Raw genomic sequence first — 27,707 nt, forward strand, 5'->3', positions numbered from 1 at the left:
CTGGAATAGAAAACCATAAGGTAAAATGTCTATACTTCAAGACCGAACATCAAAAAGGATTTTGCTCATGTCATTTAGTCATTAACATATACAAGACCACTAATGGATTCAATTATCTTTATTAACCTATCAATGTTACATTTTATACATAATACCTAGTTGTCTTCTCAAAGGGATCTACTTTAGTACATCATGTTAATAATAAAAAGCCAAGATGGCTAAACTTCAACCTAGCATTTTAATATCCTCTGGACAAGGCAAGCTAGAAAGTCAATCACTTTACACACGTCAGAGTAGTGTTCCAAAATAACTAGGCAGCTGCTACACTTTTAAGCAAGGGAAGAAAAAAACTTTCATTTTGGTCTTTTTGTATTCTAGCAAATTATACTTTCAATTAACAGCAACAATATCATAAAAAATGCTCTGCTTTTTAAATTTCTGGACTTCAATACAAATTAAAATAGTAGTACTGGAGTCTTTTGGGAGGCAAATAGCTAGCAGCTACATTAATCAGTGTAGCTGAGCCTCTTTATCGATAACCAGGTCCAGGCTGAGTATAGCCCTGACCAAAGGGAGGGCGGGTACGTGCATAAGGGTTAGGCCCACTAGGAGGTGGAGCCATAGTACTTCCAGGAGGTGGAGTAAAACCTGGTCTTGGCTGATAGGCCCCTGGTTGGCTTGGAGCCATTCCAGGCTGTGACGCAGGGGCCACAGTGTAACTGGCAGGCTGAGAAGTTTGGGTAGTGTAAGTTTGTGAAGGGTAACTGCTCGCCTGGTACTGCTGTGCTGGTTGAGCAGGCAGCTGTTGAGGCTGACCAGCAAAGGCAGGAGCCGGCGCCTGGGAAGCTGGTTGCTGGCCATATCCCTGGAACTGCTGAGGCTGCTGGGGTCCAGTCTGCTGACTATAGCCTGCTGAAAAGGCAAAATAAAGTACATGTATATCTTATTTTTCTTTTGGTGAAAAGGTTTCCAGAGAATTAGTCTTACTGTCATGGACCAAAAAAGAGGAGAAATTTAAACTTATTCCTGAGTATTTAATATTACTTCAAAACCAAGGTGTAGCAAAAAGGTATTTCCTAAACAATTTCTTAAAACGCTCTAATCTTAAATGGAAACCACTATATGTATATTTCTTCATTATGTTTCTGCACGACTTAATCCCTGAGCGCAAATACCTGTTCTAGCGTAATTCCTAATATAGAACAGATGGTCAAATGATAACTGCAGGAATTAACATAAAGCGAGTCATTAACCTGTGTGGAGGGGAGGCCTATTTAACAACTGTACCAAGTAAAAACACACTGCACACAATATTTTTAAATGAAGCAATGGTGCTACAAATACATCTTACTGTGCTAATGAGATGCTTTAAGGTTTATTCGCTTTATAAAAACTAAGCCATTTAAGAATAAATGTTAAGTAACCATTTTCACAATCCTTAAAATCATTAATTTTTTTTAGATTTGGTATCTGATGTTTTGCCTTTACAACTCAAAACTTTGACTTAACAGTAATAGCATAAGACACAAAAAACATACCATATTGCCCCACAAATATCAACATCTATATTCATTATTTACTAGGATGTAAATTTTTTTAAAAGAACAAGTCGGCTTCACTAAAAACTTTTATCTCTACCATGAAACACACCTGCAGCTACTTGCAATGAAACCTCTCCAATGACTGGAATCCTGTCAGCATTAAATACCAGATACATAAGAAAATTATTAAAATATGTACAACCCTGCATTAAAAAAAAGAAAGGATTGAATGAATTTGAGTATATTCTGAACTCACCTTGAACCTGGGTTCAAAATTTACTCATGAAAGAAACCTTTTTGACATAGTCCATGAATAAAACTGGAAAGGTCAGAGGGAAACTGCCAAACCAACAGTGTCAAAAATGGTCAATGTTACCACCACCACTTAGAGTCTCCAAGCAGAGTTATTTAGTTGACTATGTCCACATCTCCCAATCAAATTCAAGTTAATAGTACTAGTGGGATCAGAAATACAAAGATGGTAATTTGAAAACTAAATTTTACTTGTGTGAAGGCCCTGACTGAAATCATTAAGAACAAGCTTACCTTTTGATAAATCAAGTCATTTTACTTATGGTACCAAATACTGAAGTCAATTCATGATAAAATCTAACTTTTATGTAAAATTTGCTTAATTTTTTTACTGTAAGATTTTGGAGAAACAGAAGGAATCTTTTTGTTGAAAACGTCTACATAGGTTAAGACTACAAGGAAAAAAAGTTGCCTTTTCATCCTGACAACTGAAATCTAGACTGGCTTTTTAACGGATTCTGGGAACAACCCGATCTTTAATTATTTCTCAGTAAAGGGAATAACTATGGGCCTAAGATGCCATTTCATTAGCAACCTTCTAGTCTTTGATCATAATGTGGCAAGTCTTCTTTTATGTGTATAGTTTCCCTCCTACCCCGACCCTCACCCTTGAAAAACTTTGGTGACCAATAACAAAAGTCTCAAGAAATGGAAATTACAGAACTTTTTAAAATTAATGAGTAATACAGGACAAGGGATCATATGATCCACGAAGTCTAAAATATTTACTATCTAGCCTTTTATTGGTAGATAAGTCTGCCACCACTGGACTAGGTTGGAGAATGCAGCACGATATAAGTAAGTAACAGCAAAGTCAAGGATACAGCTTTCCCACTGAATGCCTGCATGGCCTTCAATGTGTCACGACCTTTTTAAACCACAGTTGCCTTGTTTATATACAATGAATGACTGAGAAGATNTTTAAAGCCAGCGTCCTACTCCTAACCTGAAACAAACTATCTGGGAGTAGAGCCCAGGCACCAGCACTGAGGGGGTTGAAATCCCCAGGATTAGAATGAGGACTAGGTCTTTTCAGTTCTACTATTTCTACAAGTTATTTAATTTGTTAACACTCTGACTTTAAAGGACTGCAAATGTGAAATAGCATTCCCTAATATCATAATCCAACCTTGTCATCTCACCTACTTAATTAAAAACTAACAACTACAGGTTAAATCACTCTACAGCAAACACAATCCAAATAAAAATTGCTATATGCGTTAAAATGTTAAACTCCTATTAAAGATAGGCCATAAAATTCTAGTTCAGGAAGCAAGACACAGTTTTGTGGGTTTTTTTTTTCTCCTGTGAATGGCCTGATAGTAAGCATTCTAGGTTTTGTGGACCAATTTCTGTTACAACTATTCAGCTCTGTTAATACAATGCCAAGGCAGCAATAGCACAGAAATGAATAGGTGTTGATGTATTCCAGTAAAATTTAATACATGAAAACAGGTGACAGGCCATATCTGGCCTATGGACTACAATTTGCTAACTCCTACTCTAACTGATACGATAAAACTCTATAAAATAGAATTTAGGTAAGATTTATCTTAAATTATTTTTAGTTACAGTTGAAATTTTGATATTTAAATCTTTGGCTGTGAAACATGAGTGAAACAGAAACTCTCTGATATAACAAAAGTAAAATTACCTGAACTATAATTATCCCAGTCAAAGCTACACTAAAGAGATTTGATATTTAAATGTGGATAATCTTTAGTGGACAGAAAGTAAAACAAAATACCTAGGATGCCTATTTATAACAACTATAATCAACGTTCTTTACTGCCTGGATTACATGACACAAGTCTATTGTTTTGGCCTGTTTTTGACAATCCTAAATACTTTTTGGAAATTTAAAAACCTAAGTAGCTTAATTTGGTTCTTATTTGAAAAGACTGCCTGTTCATGTATGAGGAAACTTAATATTTTACACTACCCTGGAATTCTGTGTTATATATAATTGGAGATAAAATCTTGCATTTTTGAGGTTCTAAGTCACTAAAAGATAAGTATATCATTACAAGACAGCTTTTGCTAAAAAAAAATGTTTTCATGCTACAAGTTATTACAAAATCATCTATGACTGTTTACAATATTTATGCAAATATTTAAAAATAAACAAAAGCTATTTCCTCCAACAAATACTTAAAACCTACTCCAACAATATAAACATTATAAATCAAGGACTTAAGAGGAACAGCCTAAAGTTCAATGGTACAAAAACAGCTCACCATCAACGAGTCACTCCCTCTAGATGTGTGCTCACCTGAATACTGAATACCGTACTGCTGTGGTGGCTGAGGCGGCGCCTGGGGCTGCTGCGCACCATAGCCAGCCTGCTGCGGGTACTGCTGGTACAACTGACCTAAAAAAGACAAGACAAGGAAAAGAGGCAGGTTTAATTTCATAGAGAGAAATACTTTTAAGATGCATTTAATTCTCTCCCCACCCAAACACATAAATACACTTAGTAACAAAACACAAGAATGTGTTCACCCTTTAAATACTATGTAACAGAGAAGAATGAACTAACATAGCTGATCGGCTGAGGATTAACTGCAGAGAACTCTAATAGGCAGCAAATAACACTAGTGTGGTTACTTCACAAATTCCAGAAAAACAAATGCTTTCAAACCAAATTACCAACAGATAATGTACTGATGTTTAGTAAAAATCAACCAAGTCAAAAATCAAGAAACAAAAATCTGAGAAAAGAAACAAATACAATTGATATCTCCTAAATCTCTCCCAAAATAGTGTATTTGTCATCTAAAGGTTTGAACCTTTGTTACCAAATGAATGGACTCTCTGGTAACAAGGAACTAGGTGACATCTTTCATTGCAGACCTCAAAGATTCCTATGGCACTTGGCAACAGTTTGCTTTTCCATCATCTGAATATCCTATTCCACCATGAGGAATCTGATAAAGCCTAAGTGGTTCCTCACTGCACACTTTTGAAAATGGCAGTCCTGCTTAACACTGGGTATATAATCTGGGAAATGAGAGTCCTATTTGGGATCAGGAGAGCGCAGTTGCTATGGAAAAACCTATTGGATACTGTTACTATCTGTGATTTCCATACAAGCAAGGATTTATTGATTCACATCTTTCTCATCTCTATTACTTTACTGTTGTTCTAATGGTGGATTTAGCTAGATCTAGTGCCTAGAGTAGCAATAAAACTTGCATTTACTGTCTAGTATTTAAATATTTAATTATATGTTGGCTCTTTCAAAAATAAAAAAAAAAGGTCACATCATCTTAGTGCCACCAAACTGAGGTACACTAGGCAGCTAACACCCACAGGCTGAAATCATGGAATAGAGCCCACTCTTTCAGGCTCCCTGCTCAGCCCTACATACTATATCTAGCACTGACTGAGATATGCCTGTATTTATTACAACCAGCTTATTTTCTAGCAAGTAGTTGTTTGCTTTTTATGATAGAATTAAAATCTGCTTAACTATTTTTAAACTATTAGTCCTCTCCCAAAATACAATAACAAAAAACTGACAAAAGTGACCAAAATCTGGTACAGAAATATAATCAGTGAGAGAAATATGTACAGCATTATGATAATAGGTTGTAATTCTGAGAATTAGAATGATTAACTTTACAATACAAAAATGAACAAAGAACCGAACAGGCAATAAATACATGGGGCAGGGGAAAGTAAACCTTATTAGCAATCCCTATTTCAGATACAGAAAAAATAAACAATTTATGTGGGGTCCATACTGCTAATATGAACCATCACTGGAATGCAGGCATTAACTCTAGAGCTTTAGTTTAAAGGAAGTTCTGTACACATTATGTCATTTATAAATATTAGCTTAGGTATTATCAAGAAGGCTGAGATTAAGGCTCCATGTGACAGACCAGTGCCATCAATGATTCTAAAGAACTCCACTCAGAAAAGCGCAACTGTTTTCTTCAATAAAAACTGAAAGAGTAGAACTATTCTGTTTTTCTTAAATGTTTATTTAATTTTAAAAGAAAGAGAGCGAAGGAGCATGAGCAAGGGAGTGGCAGAGGTGACAGACACAGAATGTGAAACAGGCTCCAGGCTCTGAGCTGTCAGCACAAAGCTGGATGCGGGGCTCAAACCCACAGACTGTGAGATCAAGACAGGAACTGAAGTTGGTCGCTTAACCAACTAAGCCACCCAGGTGCCCCCTGGGGGCAGAACTATTCTTAAAGCAAGCACATATTCTGTTTTTTTCCTGACCTGCTATAAACCCATGATGAAAATGTCACGTCTGGGGTTAAAAGTTTCAGGGGTTTATATCTCTACACAAAGTATTCCTTTTAATTACTTTAAACATACTTCATTCAAGTCCAAAATGGACTTTCACAGTATGCTAAATGTGTAGTTAAGAAGCCTGTGTTTAGTTACGAAAAAGCAGGAATAACTTCACATACTCCTAAGAAGAGAGCTATGTGATATATTATTAGGTGAAAAACCGAAGTAGAGACTGTTTATGGTAAGCTGTGTTCTAGGTAAAAAAAATATGTATATACATATAAGCTATGTTTTGTATATTATATTTTCAGAAAGAATCACCAGTAGAATAATGTAAACATAATAAAAATACTACCTACCGGCAGAAAGAGAATAGGATGAAGGGCAGAGTGATTGTGAAACTTCTCAGGCTGCACTGTGTTACAGAGCGGCAGCCAGCCTCTGTGATAACTCCCTGTGCGGGCTTAGCACAGGGCTCCTTCTATCCTTTACAACTTTAGAAACATAAAAAATTAACCTCACAATACAAAAAGAGCAAAGAATAAGCAATAAACACAGGAGTATTCACTCTCTTGTGCAGTTCCCTCCCACATTCAACGGGCTGACTATACCAATAAAATATGCAGAAGTCACAGTGACATTTCTGAGGACAGGTCATAAAAGACAGCCATCTTCTACCTCAATCTTTCACTGACTCTGATGGAAGCTGCCATGGCATCAAGTTCCACAAGTAGCCTATGAGAGGTCTATGGGAGGAACTGGAGTCCTAGACAAATGTGTCAAAGAGTCACCTTAGAAGCGGATCCTCCAGCTCAGAGTAAGCTTCTGATGACTGGAGCCTCATGAAAGACTGTGACACAAAACCTAGCGAAGCCACCCGAGATCCCTGACTCTTTGGAACACTAGGAGATAATAAATGTTTGTAGCTTTATGCTTCAAGCTTTGGGATAAATTGTTACACAGCAATAGATAATTAAAATACATAGTTTTTAACTCTGGAAACATGTAGGGGTGAGAGCTATTGAAAAAAAAGGGCATGTAATCAAATAAAAAATGTGAACTTAGCCACCACTGTAATCATGATGAGACAATTTAAAAGAAATTCAAATATAGACTAGTATGTATCAACATCAAGAATCAGTTTTGTTAGGTGTAATTGCATAGTAGTTATCTTAAAAGAAAAGCTATCAGTACAGACTTGCATACTGAAATAGTTGAGTGAAATAATATGTAGGATTTGATTTAAAATACTCCAGCAAGGGGCACCTACGTGGTGCAGTTGGTTAAGCCTCCGACTCTTGGTTTCAGCTCAGGTCATGATCTCATGGTTTGGTTTGTGGGTTTGAGCATGGCATTAGGCTCGGCACTGACAATACAGAGCCGGCTTGGAATTCTCTCTCTCCTCCCCTCTCCCTGCCTCCCTCTGCTCTCTTTCTCAAAATAAATAAACTTGAAAAAATAAAGTACTCCAGCAAATTAAAAAAAATGGAGGGGGACCAAGGAGGATACATGAAAAAAAAAATGCCAAAACATTGTTAAGTGTTAAAGCTGCATGATGGACTCATGAAGAGTTAATTATTCTAGCTCTACTTTTGTGTATGTTTCTATTCAGGTTATTATTATATTGTCACAGGGTTTCATATAATTCTATCCTTTTCACCTTTTTAGTTTGTCAAACAGCAATACCTCCTGATCTCCCTGATGATTTTTAATGCTCTTCCCTGTGTCCTCACTACTTACTTCCATGTTTTTGGCAACTATTCAACTGCACATAGTTTTCTAATAACAGAGGTGCCTACTTTGTCTGAAAAAGGATAATACCGTCCATTTGGCTTCTTTTCATGATGCTCAACTTTCTGATCCTTTTAATCAAACATATTAAGACCAAAATCCTTGGGGGAGGAAGTTACAATTCCAAGGTCCCTTTTACGGACTTTAAATAATGACTCAGATTTATTGTATTTTTTTTTTAATTTTTATAATTTATTTATTTTTGAGACACAGACAGAGCATGAGTGAGGGAGGGGCAGAGATAGAGGAAAGCACAGCATCTGAAACAGGCTCCAGGCTCTTAGCTGTCTACACAGAACCTGATGCGGGGCTCGAACCCACAAACTGCAAGATCAGGACCTGAGCTAAAGTCAGACGCTCAACCGACTGAGCCACCCAGGTGCCCCAAGATTTATTGTATTTTAAACTGTTTCATATTGTATTGTAAGAGTTTGCTATGTTAACTTATTATTAGTAATGAATTTTTATTTGATTATTCTGTTCAAATTATACCCAGCAGCTGATCTAACTGGTGATGTCAGGGACTCATTATACATCACATGTCAAATGGTATTCATTACAACAAACTATAATTCCTCCTATAAATGACTGATATATTAAGCTAGGGCTGTGCTATCCAATACAACAGCCACATGGCTACTAAGCACCTGAAATGTACCTAGTCTTAACTACGATGTGCTGTATGCTTTGCAAGTGTTTCAAATTGGTGCCACACCCCATATTTCCAATATGCAGTACAGAAAAATAAAATGTAAAACAGTAACTTTTTAATAACAATTACATGTTGATAGATACTAGATTAAGCATATAATTAACATTAACTTTACCTTTTTAACAACTTTTTTAAACGTGACAAATAAATTATATGTGGCTTCCACTGTATTTCTTTTGGACAGCACTGATCTAGAAATTCACACCTCCAGAATGCTGATGAATGTCACATATTAATAACTGTACAATTTTTATAGTATATGTTCTAACGTAAACTAAAAAATTAGAAAATAAAGAAGTTTTAGCAAGGCACACAGTTAATGACTCCCTAAAGGAATTCAATACACATTGCACAATGTTAACCTGATGCCTCTGGAAAAAGGAACTTGGCTGCTACAGGTCAGAGGTGGGAGAGAGAATTTGTGAATTATATTTTTAAATTTTTACCTACTTGAAAATAATTTTTCAATTAAAATAAATCCAATAGAATAATTTAAGACATTAAACAGAGCCTTAAATCTCATTTCTTTATAAATGAACAGCAAACATTTGGTACAATTGTCCTTCCAATTATCATTCTACAACAGTACATACACACTGCTTAAGATGCAATGTTTTTTAAACAAAGATGAAAGTTGACCTGAACTGAAGAACGTATTAAGACTAAAATCCTTAGGAAATATATTTACAATCCCAAGTCCCCTTTTATGGAATCTAGTAACATTTAAGCAGCCATTACACTCCCATGATACCCAAACTCTGCTTCTGCTTACCTGTTACATCACACATCTGCTTCTAGTTTGTTCTGGTTTGGGGCAGCTGAATCTTTGTACAAAGTAAAGACTGTAACTAGAGATGGTTGAGAAGAGGCTGAAGCAGTAAAAAAACTCTTCCCAAACTATTCACTCATCAGCAAAATGCTACCTGCTAGACCCTATGACTAGCATTCATCCAACAGGACAACTCTAAAAATACAGCCACAGGATGATGAGGACTCTATTACCTAAGTGCTCAGTTCATTTTAGGCTATAGACTTTTTAAAAATATGATTAATAAACTCAAGTCACTTGCTTCTGGTGCTGAAAATACACAACACCATCTGACCCTTTTATACAAATAGTTAGAGCACCACCTGGTGTTTATTTTCAAGCGGAATGTGTAGTTTTTAAACTTCAGTGCCTGCTGTCCTGAGCTTATCGCCCCTCAACCCCCTCCAACCATGGTAGTGGCCCCTTTATCTGTTTAAGTACTAGCTTTAAAGTTCTATTTCATTTGGGTCTAGAGACATTCTTTTAATACCACTAATTTTGTCCAATTTTTATAATTTATCATGAGAAAATATTAAGCCCAGAGAGATTAAATTACTCATCCAAGGTCACATTACTTAGAGAAGACAGGTTTGATTTAAAATACACTGTTTTTCCACAAAAGACATATTACATATTGCTAACTGCACAAAACTTTGAAGGGTTATTTATCTTTCAAAAAAATTACACTTAAGTAAAGTTATGCTTTACCCCTATTTTAAAAATCTTTCCAATTACAAAAATAATACATAGATGGAAGGGAAGGGAGAATGAAATAAAACAGCACCTAAGTATTATTATGCAATATGAAATGTCACTCAATGGGTCATCTCTGATGCCCCCATGGTTACCACTAACTGGTGACTGGTATGAATCCTTCCTGATCTTATACCATGTATCTATATTCATAGAAGAACTTTTTAAAGGTATTTTTCTTTTCAATAATCAGAAGCATATCTGACATATCATTCTATTTGGGTTTTTAACCCCAAAACATACCGTATCAGTAAAAGTTTTTACAACTGTATTCATAGCACGAACGCTTATGTAAGCTCTTTATCATCATCAGCAACACTGCAATAACCATCTGTGCACATTTACCTCCCCAAAAATGTGCTCTTATTTCTATTTTACCTTCACTCTGACCTGCTTGTGTCTGAGCTCCTGTATATGGTGGCTGCTGTGGCTGAACTCCTGGTGGGTGAGCTGTAGAGGAGGAGGAAGCAATGCTGTCGGGCGTTCCTGAACGGTCTTCTGCAGGAGCACTGGGTGGCCCTAAATGGTCATGACAAGTCAGTTTAGTTTCTAATACAAGAACTTTCCTGAGCAAGCTCAATTAATAAGTTTGGTTACAAGAGACTAAAAATGAAAGTACTGCAGACTAAGCACAACCACAAATGCAGCTTTTTACACTGAATGTATATACTTCATTTTTTCCTCTGCTCCACTCTCTTAAGGATACAAAACGACAACTGGGAATCCTTCCCTATAATGTGTAGTGTTACATTCCTAAGTCCTAACATCCCCCTGCAAAAGTGAGAAGTCCTCTCTGCCATACCAATATCCTCTACCTCATGCTACCTAATTTATTTTGTAGATCAACCAAAAATATCACCTAATTCTTAAATGGTCTCCATTGCCCATAAATCAAGCTCACACCTCTAGTTTGGTGTTTCAGGGTCCAAACATTATTTCTTACAATTCCTCCTCTCACAGGCCGCCTTCAGCTGAAACTAGCCTTTTTCCTAGTCCCACAATATATCTTGTATTTTTTTCTGCCTCCATTTATCACCACTGACTCCAGTCCCAATTTCATGTATCTACATATAATGGTCTTTAAAACACAAGTTACTACTCCACACTTCCAGTAAGACCTCTTCACCCATGAATACTTTTTCCACTTGTGAACTTCTATGGAGTATACTTTTATTATGACCCTTACCATCTTCCTCTTAGACTACAAGCTCTTTTGGCCAGGCTCCTTTCTGATTCTCTTGGTCTGCCTCACAAAGACTACCTCTCAAATTCTTGGAGCCAAATTCTTCTAAAATAATGAATAAAGAAGTAAATGGACAGAATTCAGTATAGTTCCAATACTATGACAGTCAAAAAAGTCATTGTGAGACAACTATAGATATGTTTATTCCTTTAAGTTCTTTCTGTTGGGCATATAGAAGAATCGTTAAAAGCACAGGTTTTGGAGCCAGACTGCCTAAATTCAAATGCCAGTGCTGCCACTTAGTAGGCTCTATAATTCTGGGCATGTTCCCTCCTCTCTTTCTGTGCCTAAGTTTCCTCATCTGTATGAAAAAAAATACTAATTTCTACCTCATTAAAGTTACTACAAGGATTAGGAGTTAACAGGAGCTAACAGCAAATATTTATAAAAGTGGTTATACAGCAAGAGCTTATGAAAAGGATAACCATTTAGAAAGTTCCACACATGGACTTGCTATTACTATCGAACTTCCCTGATGACAAACCTCTATCCTCTGCACTGGTATACCTACCCTAAAACTTAGCACTGTATTAGGCAACTATATAGTTGGCCACTGGTAGTCCAGGTATCGATGAGAACCTAAACTAGGTTTAGGATAACAAAGTGGTAATGCAAGAGAAACTAATGATTACCAGAGTAAAATGGACAATTGCTCATTTTATTGATATTTACATACATGTAAATAAATACACATACACTCTATCCTACAGAAGACACTGTATCACTTGCCTTAAAAGGATCTTATTGGGGGTGGCTTAGTCGGTTAAGCGTCCGACTTTCGCTTAGGTCATGATCTCGCGGTTCGTGGGTTCGAGCCCCGCGTCGGGCTCTGTGCTGACTGCCAGCTCAGAGCCTGGAGCCTGTTTCAGAGTCTGTGTCTCCCTCTCTCTCTGACCCTCCCCCGCTCACCCTGTCTCTCTCTCTCCTAGAAATAAAACATTTAAAAAAAAAAAAAGGATCTTATTTTGACTCCTCTTTTCTCTCTTGTATATAACCTATTAGTTAATGCTGCCCATCCTATCTTTGTAATGTTTTATCCCTCCTTCCCATGTCCACATTCACTACTGCAGTCAAGCTTTTCACAATAGCACACACGAATAACTACAAACTACCCTGGCATTTTCTATGTGCAGTTTTTCTTACTTTTACAAAGGTATCAGAAAAATGGCCTTCAAATAATGTGAATCATATTAATCACATTATTCTGGTATGGTATATACTATGTTCTAATCAAAATTTTAAGCCTGACCTCATAACTATTTACTTCTCTATCTGCCATTTCTTGAAATCTTAAATATGAAGAAACCATAATATTAACTCAAATTTCAGTTGCTTTAAAGTGTTTTTCAGGGGCGCCTGGGTGGCTCAGTTGGTTGAGTGTCTGACTTTGGCTCAGGTCATGATCTCATGGATCGTGGGTTTGACCACTGTGTCAGGCTCTGTGCTAATGGCTAGCTCAGAGCCTGGAGCTTGCTTCAGATTCTGTGTCTCCCTCTCTTTCTCTCCCTCCCCTGCTCACGTTGTCTCTTTCTCTCTCTCTCTCAGAAATAAATAAAACATTAAAAAACATTTCTTTAAAAAATTTTTAAAAAATAAAGTGTTTTTCAGATATATCTCTTGTGTGATGCCTTCTTTTGTCAAGAACATGCATCATATACAAATATTTGTCTCTCCAGAATTTCACACAATTCTTTTTAGTGAATAATTCCATAAAAGTCTCAAAGAAAAAAAAATAGACTGAATCCTACATTTCCAGTTACTAATAATGGCAAAGAAAATGGTCAGGTGAACCCTCTCAGAGTTAAAAACTAAAAACCTGTAAAATAGCAGAAAACAACTATCTGAAATGACTAGAAGACAATCAAATGTCAGCAGAAACCAGAAAAGTTTACCCCCCATGGAATGACAGGGGTAAGAATTGCAAGCCCTGACCTCTGCAGCCCCAACAGTAGAAAGCCATAGTATGAACTTCATGGCTGGCCAACTAGCTCGAAGTTTGAGGGGAAATGTCCCTGGAATAAGAAAGCCACTAAAGGAGTGAGACCTAAAAAGTGGGTATAAGCTCTGCTCCAAATTCTCACCTAGCCATGGAGTTATGTGGAGGAGACACAGGAGGGCTCAGGGAAAAAAAAAAAAAAAAATAGCAGCACCAACAGTTTAAAGGACTGAACACAGATATTAGTTGCCATATTTCATGGGAAAAAAGAATGAGTAGTTTGAATCCATATAAGGTAACTCCTTGCCAGAGCAGCAGTAACAAAAAATTCTCAAAAAAAAAACAAAACTAAAAGAATCCCAAGTCACTACAATATATTAACCAGAATGTCCAGTTTTCAATAAAAAATCATCAGATACACAAAGAAACAGAAAAATGTGACCCATACTCAGGAAAAAAAAACAGGCTAAAGAAACTGAACTCCAAATAGGATCAGATGTTGGATGAAGCAGACAAACATTAAGCAGCTATTATAAATATATCAATAAGTTAAAGAAAAATACAGTCTTAATAAAATGCAAAGATAAGGACTCTCAAAGAAGAAAAAAATAAACTATAAAAAGAATCATGAAAATTCTAAGACAGTATATGTAATTGGAATATGAAATGAGAGAAACAGCAGAAAAAATAGTAAATAAATGATAGTCAAAAAATAAAGAAACCATAGTATAGGTACTGTTTTTGAAAAAGTTAAAAGCATCCATTATAAGAGCTCTTTCTACACAAGGCAAGTTAACCAAAAATCTGCATTTAAATTTCTATTCCTCTAATTTAACGTCGAAAGAGAGAAGACAGCATCAAATATAATTTAAATCTTACAACAATTCTGGAATAAGATTATAAAATGGTTCAGATTTTTAAAAAAATATAAACTTTGTGAATTCCACTTGTAATATTTACCTAAACCAAACAATGGTTATTCTCTAAAGGGTAGGGTTCTACTGACTGGGAAAGCACGTAGGAAAGGAAAAGCTTTCTAAGTGCTGGAAATCATCTACATATTGAACTTACTTGATGTTTTCTGCAGAGGTACCCAAAAGTAAAAATTTATTGAACAGAACCTTTTAAGATTTATGTGCATCACTGTTATCTGTTATCCTACTATTAAAGAAGGAAAGAAGGAGAAGGAAGAAGAGAGGGAATGAAGAATGGGAGAGAGGAACTAACTTACCTGAAACCTGATCATCTGTTAAGCCAAACGCTGACATGACATTTTTATTGATTTCATCTTGGTTTTTCAAAGGATCAAAAGCAGACATACTTGCTGCCATAACCTGAGTAGACTGTTTTCCAGAAGAATCAGAAGCAGCAGGCTTTTCATCCCTACCATCCACAGTATCTATGAGAGGAATAAACAAAAATTTGTTTCCTTTTTATGTATATTGAGTGAGGCTTAAAATATACAAAAAAATACACAGTCTGAAATGTTAAGAGTAAATATCTCTGAATATAAGATCATAGATAATTTTACTTTCTTCTTTATACTTTTATGTTTAAAATCAGAAAAAAGGATCAAAAAGAAATTTAAAAAAACAGCTTTTTCCAAAAAATTACATCTACCTCTTTCCCTAAGAATTATTAGATGAGAAAAAAATTTATGAGCTCCTTAACAAACAGAGAAAAATATTTTGGCCCCTTTTTTTGGAGCCCCATGACCTATATATATCCTACTATCAGATACATACTAGGTACTAATGCTTCATCTTGTAAAGGGATAAAGAAGCTTAACTGAAGTTATGATATCAACTTTTATGTTTTATTTCTACTTGTCTATTTGTTCATTATTAATTGTATGGAAATCTCAAGCCAACTAATATATTAAACACATTTTAATTTGCTATGTTTCCCTTAAAATACTTTATAGTCAAAATGATGTGTCTGAGATTTGCTAAAACAACAGGGGTGGAAATGTATGGGAGGAGAAATGGCATGGTACTGATGAGTTGGTAACTGTTGAAGTTGGAGGTGGATTCATGAAATTCATTAGAGCATTATTTCTACTTTTGTATATTTTTCCATAAATATTTTTTAGAAAAATAAAATTTTAAACATGAGTATGGTAAGTTCAAGTATCTTCTAAGTATAAACTTACTAAGCAGTAAGTATCTTCTAAGGATACTAACATATTCAACAGGTTTTGGTACCACTACCTCACGAAAGAAAAGGGGTTCGAGAACAACTCACATATTACAAATAGGTACCTGAAACCAAAATATAAAAAAAAAGATATCAAAAATGAAGTAAACAGGGGTGCCTGGGTGGCTCACTCAGTTAACTGTCTGACTTCAGGTCATGATCTCACAGTTCGTGAGTTCGAGCCCCACGTCGGGCTCTGTTCTGTGCTTACAGCTCAGAGCCTGGAGCCTGCTTCAGATTCTGTGTCTCCTTCTCTCTCTGCCCCTCCCTTGCGTGCTCTCTCTCAAAAATAAACATTAAAAAAATATTTTTTTAAATAAGTAAACAAAAGGAATATTGCTAACCATGTATTCAATTATCAATTTTTTTGTTACCAAACAAGTAAATGAGTATTAGTTATCTTTAAGACTCATTTAAAATAAGTCTACAGTTATCCATCTTTCTCACCCATTTTCCTCCTCTAATTCCAAGGCTACACCCCAAGAGGATATCACACCAAGCTTATAAATGATTCCCTCTCACCCTACTACCTTCCACTACCTGTCCATCTTTCCACTTGCTGCAAACTAAGTCCATCAAGAAAAACAATACCGTATGTCCACTAGCCTACTAGTTGCTCCACTAGCTGCTACAGCTAAGACAAAAGGTCAATCCAGCATCCATGGGAGCCTACACATCATGTTCCTCATAGAGGAAACCAAGTGTCCAAGAACCACTGCAGAGGTAGACCAGTGACAGACAGCCACACGTTTATGGGTGAGGGTAAGCCCTACTGTCCTGAAGAGTACTGACAGCTGACTGGCAGCACTGTTGATGGAGTAGACTTTCAGTTTCTGATGTAAGGGGCTTTTTTGCCTTATTTTATGCTATTTCATTGAGAAGATTGTTAAATCAGAACACATTCTAAAAGCTTAGAGGGCAAACACAGGATATATTTTTCAACTCACTAGATAACTCAGATAGGACACCAAGACAAGATGGGAGGCCACGCAAAGAAACAATATGTGATTTAATTTCTAACATTCAGAGAACCAGTTTTAACATCTTTTATATGAACACAGGTATGAAGTTAATAATAAAACATAGGAATACGTGAAAATAAAGGACGAATAAAGAGAAGTACTAAATTTAGTGACAACAAACATGAGAAGAGAAAGGTTGTTTCACCAAATCTGAAAGCTTATATATAATTCTATTCCTCAGAAGAGAACATAGGCTACTATAGGTAATTTCTGCACAGTACTTCCTGTACTTTTTCAATTTTGATCTAAGTTTCATAGTATTCTATAGATGCTTAAATACCCTGAAATTATATGCAAATGTTTTTGTCAGCATCTATGAATTCTTCTGAGAAAATGGTCAAAAATTCCCTTCAGATTATTGACCTAAAATTGGAGCTTTTTGTTTAGGGAGACAGGGTTCAGAAAAGACCATTTGCATTGATTTGAAATATACTAAGATTCATCACAAAAAGGCCAGGAAGATCTTACTCTATTTTAACACCTCTCTCATATGTTCTGAAATACAGAGATAGAACTAGAAATCACTAATCACCAAATATTTATTGAGAATCTACCACTAATTCCATATAGCAAAAGAGAGGAAAAGAAACTACAGAAAAATACACAATGTATTTACATTGTAACTACTAAACTAAAGGAAAACAAAACTTCAAAATTTAAATGGAGCCAAAAAGTACAATCTCTTAGAATCTAATGGCTGCAAAGGATTATACAATGCCCCCTTCCCACAAAATCTGTTATTAAGGCTGTTATACATAGTCATCCAGACTCTATAACAAGTGACTATTTCATAACATAGACGGTTTTAAGTGTGTAATTTGTATGCAAACACAAAAATTTTAAAAAAAAAAAAAAAAAAAAAGTAAGTTTGCTTTTTAAGTGCAACATCTAAGAATGTTAAAAGCTGAGAAAAGCAGTTTTTCAAAATCTACTTTTAAGCCTAATACATAAATTTCAGTCTACATTTTTAAATATATACGGTCCCAAAACTGTATGTCAGTTCCAAATTTGTCAATAATATTACTTAATCTTAATATAAACAGTACATGTCATCTGTAAAAGGGAAAAAAAATAAGTTTTTCTTTGCACAGTATGAACACTCTTTACAATATACCTCTTGAATATAGTAATCTTATTTATTTGAAACTACTTCATATACGACATAAAACTCATGAAATGAATGCAATTCCTAAGGTGTAAAGAAAAGGGTTCAAAAGAGTCAAAGGGATTTGAAAACTCATCCATTCATAAACCCAGGGGTTTAGATTAGTTGCAAAGAATCAAGAAGAGAGCACTTTAAAAATGGGATTCCCAGGTCCTGCCTTCTAGTAGGTCCATAACAAGATCTAGGAATTGGTAAAATAAATCTCCTGGTAATCCTAAAGAACAGCAGGTTTGAATACTAGCAGAGAGGCAGGAATAAGAAAGGGTAACAACAAAGGTGCCAACCTAATCCTACTGAAGAACTTAAAAAAAAAACTGCAAAAAGGTATGAGTACGTAACATAACACTAAGTGAAAAAAGTTCACAAATACCATGATTTCACTCAAATGTGCAATTTAAGAAACAAAACAAATGAGCAAAGAAAAAAAGAGAGAGACAAACCAAGTAACAAACCCTTAACTAGAGAGAACAAACTGATGGTTACCAGTAGGGAGTTGAGGGGAGAATGGATGAAATAGGTGATGGAAATTAAGGATGCCATGATGTACACTGGGTGAGGTATGGAATCGCTGAATCACTATATTGTACACCTGAAACTAATAAATTACTGTATAGTGTAATTAAACTAAATTTTTTGTAAAAGAGTAATAATAAAGCAGAATAAAATGGATTCAGTCTACCATTTTCAGGAATACTGGTGGAAGGTCCTGGTTCTCCAGGTGGTTCCAAGCTATCCAACAAGCGATTCACTTTATTTCGCAGTTCTATCAGCTCTCGACGGAGATACTTCACTTGACTTGATTCTAGGGGTCTTGGTTGGCCATTAACTGGAATAAAAACATTAATTTGCTTAAAATTAGGCAAAGTTCTTTAAAAATCAACACAGTAATAGCAATAAAAAAAATAAATTTCTTGAAAAAGTGAAACAAAATCAAACAAGACACCTAATGATGACATTTAAATGAAAACTCTTTTTAAGGAAAGGATTATTACTAAAAATTTCCTTTTTGGAAAAAATATTCATCAGTGTTTCTGGATGCCACATCTATGGCCTATGATCATATTAGTTTAAAAAATAATTTTATTAAGAAAAAATATAGCAAACTAAAGCTTTAACACATTTTTAACAGAAATTATGTACCTTCAAAAGCTCATTTTTACCACACACTATTCTTTTTTAAATTCACTTGTTTTAGAGAGAGAGAAAAAGAGTCATGAGCAAGCTCCAGTAGAGGAGGAGTAGAAAGGAAGGGAGAGAGACAATCCCAAGCAGGCTCTGCACTGTCAGCACAGCACATGAGATCATGACCTGAGCTGAAATCAAGAATCAGAGGCTTAACTAACTAAGCCACCCAGGCCCCCACCTCACACTATTTTATATTCTTAAATATAATCAACACATTATTCTAAAGATATGTTAAAAGGTGCAACATGACTGACAATTCTATTATCCCTCTTGCCTACTTTTGACCTAAAAAAAGAAAAAATAGCCACCTAAAATAACTGACCTAAAAAGTAATCTATTAAAAAAAATGCAGAATTCATTAATCCAAATCACTACTGTCCTTCAAGTGGTTACTTCCAAAAGCAATATAAAAGCCACAAACAGTCAGAGATTACATAATAATCATTGGGTCTTTTTTTAAATGAAGGCAACACTGCTTCATTTAATCATTCTGACCAAATGACTTTCAGCTTAAAAATAAGGCAAAAATAAGAGAAATCCTTCATCCAGCCACAAAGATGGTCACTGCTAAAGTTTACTTTAAAAAAAAAGAAAAAAAACTAACACAAGGCTCTAAATGCACACTTCAAAACAGGAGTTCAAAAATTAAACTAAACTAAAATGCTTATTGCAATGCCAGTACACATATATACAAATTACTAAGGCAAGAAATTAAAAAAGGAAATCCATTTGAATAAAGGTTCAGGGATTCTATGTTAACTAAGTTGCAAACATCAAACCAGCAATGGAAATTTTTTGAAGACAACTCACCAATATTTGACATATTCTCCATATATCTACAAGGGTGTTCAATACAATCTCCTACCTACATCAATTAATTACTGACTTTTTAGGGTATTACTAGGTTTTCTCTAATTCCTAAGGAGAAGAGCATCTCCTGACAACCAAGAACTGGCCTAGTCCTATAAGACAGACCTCAGTGCTGCCAGAAGCTGGCCTGGCACTCACAAGCAAGCTGTGGTGTTCTCTTGTTGAACATGAACAATCTCAAAGCACACCAACCATCAGAAAAGATCATTCTGTGACCATGACAGATGAAGACAAAAACAGAGCCACAGCATAATCATGTGAGAACTCAGACAAAACAACAACAATAACCAAACCACAAAAATGACCAACACCTCTTGCTAAAATGACTGATGGATGCTGTTCCACCGATTGAAGCTTTAGCCACATTTAATTCCTTCCACCTTCTGCATAAAATTTAGTGACATACCCAATCATAGGACCATCTCCATCTTCTAACAGCATCCAATCTAGAGCAAGTCCCACTTATTGAACCTTATCCAAAATCCTCTACCATACATCTGAGCCCTATAAAAAATCCTTTCTAATACTTTTACTGAGACACCCCATTGTTCTTCTATGGTATTCACTCTCCCTCACAGCAATGTATCTATCTGTAGTATGCCCCTTTTCATTCCTACCACTGCTTATCTGTGCCTTTTTTCTTAATTAATCTTATAGAAGTTTGCAAATTTGTTACCTTCTCAAAATTGTTGATCCTATCAATTCTCTGAATGTTGGTCCACTTCTGCTCTTTTTTACTTTTTCCTTCTAAGTTATTTGGGCTTTGTCCTTCTTGTATTGAAAGCTACCAAACATCCCCTCATGTTTAACTTGAATTTAGCATACTCTAAAAACTTTGTTATATGGAAGTCATAGCTAATTATTTCTAATTCCCATTATAATTTCTTCTTTATTTTAAAGCACATTTTTATTCTCAAATGCCCAAAGATAGCACAGACTGATTCCCATAGTCTATGTTATCTTTTTTCTCCAGTGGTTGCTAATGAAGCCAGAGAATATGACTTCTAGGATATCTCTTGTATCTATTGAAATTTGTTGGAAAAACCACTATCTGGTCAATTTTTATATAAATGTCCATATGTACTTAAAATAATTATACCCCTTCCTAATTGCTAGATCCTAAGACTAAGCCTGTATTAGATCTGTTCAAATTTTGTCTATCCCTACTAATTCTGGGCCTGCTTGATTTACCAATCTCTGAGAAAAGAGTAATAATAAAAGCTCTCATGATTGGAGCCTGGAGCCTGCTTCAGATTCTGTGTCTCCCTCTTTCTCTGCCCCTCCCCTGCTCACACTCTGTCACTTTCTCTCTTTCTCTCTCAAAAAATGAAAAATGTTAAAAAAACAATTTTAATACTTTAATTTTGGGGCACCTGGGTGGCTCAGTTGGTTGTGTCTGACCTCACCTCAGGTCATGATCTCATAGTTCTTAGGTTCAAACCCCACGTCCAGCTCTGCACTGACTATGTGGAGCCTGCTTCGGATTTTCTCTCTCTCCCTCTCTGCCCCTCCTTGACTCACGCTTTCTCTCTCAAAATAAAGAAATAAACTTAAAAAAATTTAAATTTCTATCATTCCCTCTGTCTTACACATAATTACTGATCACGATTTTTGTCTCATCTTGTTTTTATATTTTTAAAACTATTGTTGTTTTTTATAATTAGCGGTCACTTAAATTTAGATGTTAACCAGTCTATTTGCTCAAAATTTCTTGCAAGTTTCACCATTCTTCCGGACTCAATTCCTTCTTGCTAAAGAAATATTTTTAAAAATTCTTTTAACAGGTCATGAGTGGTAAATCTTCAGTTTCTATTTGATAATGTTTCTATTTCCCTTTATTCCTCAAGTATAGCACACTTCAGAAAACTTTTCCAGTTATTTTTTTTCTGAACAGTTGGAAGATGCTATTCTACGGTCTCTGGCTATTATTACTATGAAGAAGTCTACCAAAAGTCTAATTGCTTGCTAGATGACCAGTCTTATTCTCTCAGGCTACTTTTAAGATTACCTTTTTCCCTTACATATTTTCCAGTTTTGTGACAATATGGCCAGGAGAGTTTTATTTTTACTTAGTAGGACTATTGTGCCTCCTGAATCTGACAGTTTATTATCTTGAATATAATTCTGAAAATTTCTTTAGCCATTACCTTCTCAAATATTTCCATTCCCCCAATATCTCCTTCTTTAAAGTCTTAATGGAAATAGGCTGGACTTTCTTATTCTCAAATTTTATCTCATATTCTTCATCTGTTTTGGTGCTTTATTCCGTAATTTCTTTAGACTATCTTGTAGCTCACTAATTCTCTCTTCAACTGTGACTAATCTATTTTACCTCTCCACTTTGTATTTAATTTGAATGATTATATTTTTCATTTCCAAAAGTTATCTTGATTTATTTTTAAAATCTGTTTATTCTTTTTTCATAGTGCCTTGTTCTTACATTCTTATTTCTCCTTTCACATCTAATAACTTTTTATATTATTTTATAGATGATCACTCCTATTAACTGCAAGTTCTTGGAAGTCTAATTGCACTACTAATTGTAGCCATTGTTTCTGGCTTACATGGATTGCTTCACGTCTTTCATTTCTAAACTCTAAGTTCATCAACAGGATTTTGTCTAGAAAAAGCCTGTGACCTGGCTTGAGAACATACTCTAAGAGATGTCTGCCTTTACTTCTTACCATTTTTTTTCTGGTAGTATCTGTGCTTGTGAGCTCCCCATCTATGAAACACAGTTTAAATTTAAACCCAAGCCACCTAACAACCATGGTCAGAAATCCTCAAGGGAGCCTTTACAAACCCAGCAACTTCAGGGTATGAGAATTTCCTGTATCAATTCCTGGATTTTTCCTGCATCAATAGAGAGGTATTTTTCTATTCCAATATTCTTTGTTAGGGATGCTTGAGTGGCTCAGTCAGTTAAGCATCCAACTCTTGATTTCAGCTCAGTTCATGACCTCAGGGTTCATGAGTTCGAGCTCCATGTCAGGCTCTGTGCTGAAAGTACAGAGCCTGCTTGGGATTCTCTCTCTCCCTCTCTCTTGCCCTCCCCCCCCCAATAAAAAAAAAACCTTTAAAAAAAATATTCTTTTTGAGAACACCCCACTGAGGGCCTAGGACCCAAGGCCTCTACTATGTAGACACCAAAGGACTAGTCTTTAGACTATGCACAATAAAACACTAACCATTAATAGCAACAGCACACCGAGGCTCAGCCTTTGGTACTACTGGTCCTAGTTTTTAATTCCATCTATCTTTTGGTCTCTGGATGTTTCTCTTACTCTCCTGAGCAACTTCAGGCATATATTTCAAAAAATACATTTATAATAGTTATCTAAAATGTCCTCAGTGTTTCTGGAAGGAAGATTTTCAATCTGTTGAACCTTCCAGATAGCTGGCCGCTAGTGGTTAAGTATTTTAGATTCAATACTGTAAAAACGATACTTTTTATTTAAAAATTTTTTAAACAGTTTTGTTATTAGCATTTTAAAATCTAATTCACATTTACCTTCCCTACATGGAGATGAAATAGATACAAATTAAACCAACTGGCCAACATTATGTTTCATGAACTATAAGGTTCAGTGTCACATAACTTTTTTAAAAATGCTAAACAAAACATCTAGAAAAAAGGCCCAGATTTTATTTTTCCCATAAGCATGCTGCCTCTTTAAGTCCGTAATCATTTCTATCTTATCTCTTAAGATTTGTACCTCACAAATCTGTTACTTTTCGATAAGAAAACAAAATCTAAAACATTAGTCTTATATTTGTTTTTTAATCAAAACTACTTCTAATTTAATCTTTAAATACTCCTTGAAAAATAATGTCTACAGTATTAGGCCTTTATGTTAAGCCCTGAGAATAAGTAGAAACATGTGACATTATGGAAGATAATTATATATTCTCAGAGTACTAAGGACTTAATAAAACGCATAAACTTAATAAAATTAAAACTTAATAAAAGCAGTTTTAATACTGCAATTATTTTCAATCCTGGAAATACTTCTGTAAGTGGCACCCATTACTATGTAGGGTACTGAGCACATGGAAATTTTAAAAGTGCTTACTTTCTACTAATCTTCCAAAAAAAAAAAAAAAGAAAAAGAATATAGGTAGGCCTAATAATTCAAAAATTCAGATGTAGCTGAAAAAGTTACTGCTTAATTATGAGTCTTTAGAAGGAAAAAGGCTAATAAGTCTTCAACAAAAAAACAATGGATAAAATAGTAAACTTATTAGAAGGTTTACCACTTACCAAATAACGTCAGTTTCAGTATTCTACTACACTGAATTGCAAAAGAAAGGTCAGAACTATCAAAAATTGTTATAAGATCTCCATCTGGAATTTAAAAAAACAGAAATGAGTTTCAGATTTGTATCAGTAGTAAACTAGGACATATATTAAATTAAAATCTAAAATGTAGATCACAGCATCACAGCACATAATTAGAATCTCCCACAAAAACTTTAAACATTAAAAGGATCTAGGAAAGATGTATCTGTTCAAAAGAATACTGTATCAATTTTGCTTATTACTTTTATAGAAAGGTTACTGATTATACCCTCATTAAGAAAAGCCAAAACATGGCTAAAATTAATGTATGACGATCTTTTATAAGTCACCAGGACATTCATGGTACCAATGTAACAAATTACTCGTTTACACTGAAATCTTTCCATTCCAAAAAATTTAAATATGTTTATCAAATGTTAAATAAAGATTCTCAAGGTTCAAAACGCAATTCTAAGTATGGTAAAATATCACTGACACAAATGGAAAGGAAGCTATTATAGCAGTTAATTAAAGGGTCACTGACCATTTTGATACTAAGATGAAAACTATCAACTCTGCTTAGAAAATATACTCATATACACAAGATTCTACAATCTCCTAGATCTCAAGGTTAAGGAATATTATAATCAGCATATCAGCTGCTTGTTTCAAAAGCTTTCAAAGGGCTAAGGGAAAATGTTTTCTAGAGAGAACAAGAACAGAAAAGCACCCAGAGGCAAGGAGTTGGTCAGGAGCCTCTGCCCGGTATCTTCACAGACACGGCTGGGTTGGAAAACAGGGGTAAGGATGATAGTTCTATCCTGGGGAGGCTGCTCCAAGGATGCTCTGCTACACCAATTTAAACACTGATTAGATTTAGTTTGAACAAAAGAGGCAACAAAAGCCATAACTGAAGATTTTATCATTGTTTGTAGATCTTTATAAACAGACCCTCTTCTTGTAACAAACATATCTAATATTCAAACTTCAGAGATTCTACTCATAAACATTTTTTTTTTTTAAATTTTTAATGTTTATTTATTTTTGAAAGACAGAGAGAGCATGAGCAGGGGAGGGGCAGAGAGAGAAGGAGACACAGAGTCTGAAGCAGGCTCCAGGCTTCAAGCTGTCAGCACAGAGCCCGACGCGGGGCTTGAACCCACAAACCATGAGATCATGACCTGAGCTGAAGTCGGCTGCTTAACCGACTGAGCCACCCAGGTGCCCCGACATATTTTTAATAAAGTATATATGTAAAAGCAGAAAACCTTCTCTAACTGCTTTTTTTATTTTCTGGATTTCACAACAGAAATATATGATGGCAAGAACTTTATCTAAGCCAGTCCTCCACCCTAGTACCCTATACAATTAACACAAATCTGTACAATTCAAAACACTTAGAAACCCCGTGAAAAACAAATTCAATGTGGTAACTAGATGTGGAGGACAAAAGTTCAACAGTGAAGATACGCTTAAGTTAGGGGTCCCTAACTGAGACCAATGGTCAAAAATCCCTGTTTATGGGACTGTGAACCAAGAATGGCTTTAAAATTTTTTTAAAGGTTTTAAAGGAAAGTAGATGAAATAGAGACCTAATATGATCCACAGTGCTAAAAAATTATCTAATCTTTTAAAGAAAAGTTTGCCAATCCTTGCCCTAAACAAAAATAAGGGGACCTAAGAGAAAGCAAGATAAATAGTGAGGTCAGTTTAAGATAATGCAAGTATGAGGTAAGAACAAAGCATCTCAGATAAAATAAAAGCTGTTAAAATTTTGAGTTGTAAAGTGAAGAAAAAAACAAATTGATCAAATTAAGGCACACATTTGTAAGTCAAAAAGGTGGAAGGCAATATACTGGAAGTAGAGGAGATTGTACTAGGAAGGAGAATGAGAAGAATTTGCTCTCTTTTACTGCCCTTTAACACAGGTGACTCTCAAAATTAGTTCTGGGTATCTTTAGATCATACTTTGTAAAAGAAAAAAAAATTAATTACACCTACAGCTAATGGCCAGCTTAGCTGACCATCAATGATTTATATTTTTATATTCCTCTTCCACAGTATAGACTGTTGGAAAATGCGCCAGCCAGGCACATACCCCAAGTCACTGACAGCTCAGCAGACCCATGTGATGGGGTCTGGAGAGCTTGATGTGAGCAGAAATGATAAACACTACCTCAAGGCCTAGGGAGTACAATCCCCCAGTAATCCTCTACACTCTATCTTCATTCATCTACCTGCTGGATGTTAATGCTCAAGGTGGGCTTGTAAGCCATGTGTTGAACACAACACAGCTTCTGTCAACCTGGGACTCTGAATGATCTCTTGAGTGTTAAACTACTGAAATGTTAAGATTTCTATTATTAAAACCGAAGTGACTTTAAGCCAGCACACCAACTGACAGAGAAACAACTGTTAATGATAAGAAAACTGGGACAGTAGTGTCAGAAATGTTAAGGGATAAGAGTATTTTTAAAAGGATGGTATAGGATAGCAATGCCAAGTATTAAGATCAAGATGAAATAGACTGGAAATAAATTCAGTGGAAAAAAAGAAACTGGTAACCACCTACAGCACAATTTCAGTAGAAATGTTTACAAAGAAGGTTTAAAGAAGAAAAAATATAGTCTACTATTTTAATTCCACTGTGTGTCTGATGCAACAACTATCATTTAAAACCCACTGCCATAAAAAGTTTTGTGGTCAAATGAGTTTGGAGACACTGCATACTATAAATTAACAATATATATCAGCATATTACATATTGTAAAAATTCCTGCAGTAAAGAAACATTATTTCTGTTTCAGCCAGCTTTCCCAAACTTAGTTGACCATGAAAACATTTTTCATCCAATACCTACTGATACCTCTTTCACTTTGGGAAATATGAATGAAAATTGGTTTTAAAAGCAAAAAAGAAGCCAAAATTGCATGAGCAGAAGAGAAAAAAATGCTTATAAAAATATTTGTGAAAGTGGGGAATCTGGGTGGTTAGGTGGGTTAAGCAGTCAATTCTTGAGTTCAGCTCAGGTCACAATCTCAGAGTTTGTGAGACAGACCCTGTGTTGGGCTCTGCGCTGACAACCCAGAGCCTGCTTGAGATAAGTTTCTCTCTCCTCTCTCTCTGTCCCTACCCCACTCGGAGAGGTGCACACGCACACTCTTTCTCTCAAAATAAACAAACTTTAAAAATATATATTATGTGAAAGTGTTGTATCACTAAAATCCCATTTCTAACAATAAATCACTTAGCTATTTTTTACTTATAAAAGAATTATAATTAACTACATGTACATACCATTAAATAAAGTGGGTACTCTATTACCACAGAAGGGAAATTTTTATTGAGCTCTTCAATAAAAAGGCAAAAGAACACATATAATACTTAGACTTTTAATGACTACCTTTAGAAACAATCTTACCTTCATCTTTATACTTTATTGTAACTTCGTCATTACTCAGAAGTTTTCCTCTGAAAACTCGCTGCATCATTAGCACTAATTCATCATAAGTAATATCTTCATTATGAATGGGAATTCGTCGAATATCCTCCCCAAGTTGAGCTTTGATGATTAGCTTCCCACTTAGGTCCAACTGTCCATTCATGGTGGACTCCAGGATGGTGCGTATGTACAATTCTAGGG

At 35.3% G+C, this 27,707-nt stretch overlaps 1 protein-coding gene across 3 annotated transcripts; it reads right to left on the minus strand.

Annotated features, from left to right (window-relative positions):
• Positions 1 to 103: 103 nt before the first annotated feature.
• On the minus strand, positions 104 to 27,707 carry TFG (trafficking from ER to golgi regulator). Of its 3 annotated transcripts, none has more exons than XM_077774827.1 (7): positions 27,486 to 27,707; positions 24,047 to 24,130; positions 18,410 to 18,556; positions 14,579 to 14,746; positions 10,559 to 10,687; positions 4,126 to 4,224; positions 104 to 912 (listed from the first exon to the last, which is right to left on the minus strand). In XM_077774827.1, the coding sequence occupies exons 1-7, from the start codon at positions 27,667 to 27,669 to the stop codon at positions 530 to 532; spliced, it is 1,194 nt and encodes a 397-aa protein (XP_077630953.1). In that variant the 5' UTR covers positions 27,670 to 27,707; the 3' UTR covers positions 104 to 529. The 3 variants fall into 3 exon arrangements, with proteins under 3 accessions (XP_077630953.1, XP_077630952.1, XP_077630951.1); XM_077774826.1 differs by having other exon boundaries at positions 104 to 909; positions 10,547 to 10,687; XM_077774825.1 differs by having other exon boundaries at positions 10,547 to 10,687.

Source organism: Crocuta crocuta, unplaced genomic scaffold (assembly GCF_008692635.1).
Source record: "Crocuta crocuta isolate KB4526 unplaced genomic scaffold, BGI_CrCroc_1.0 scaffold6, whole genome shotgun sequence".
Taxonomy (NCBI): Eukaryota; Metazoa; Chordata; class Mammalia; order Carnivora; family Hyaenidae; genus Crocuta; species Crocuta crocuta.

Coding starts and splice junctions, on each gene's coding strand:
- TFG (XM_077774825.1), bottom strand. CDS start 27,669: ATGAATGGACAGTTGGACCTAAGTGGGAAGCTAATCATCAAAGCTCAA. Junction 14,747..18,409: donor CACCAGTATTCCTGAAAATG/GTAGACTGAATC, acceptor TTCCTCTCATAG/ATACTGTGGATGGTAGGGAT. Junction 10,688..14,578: donor AACAGATGATCAGGTTTCAG/GTAAGTTAGTTC, acceptor ATGACCATTTAG/GGCCACCCAGTGCTCCTGCA.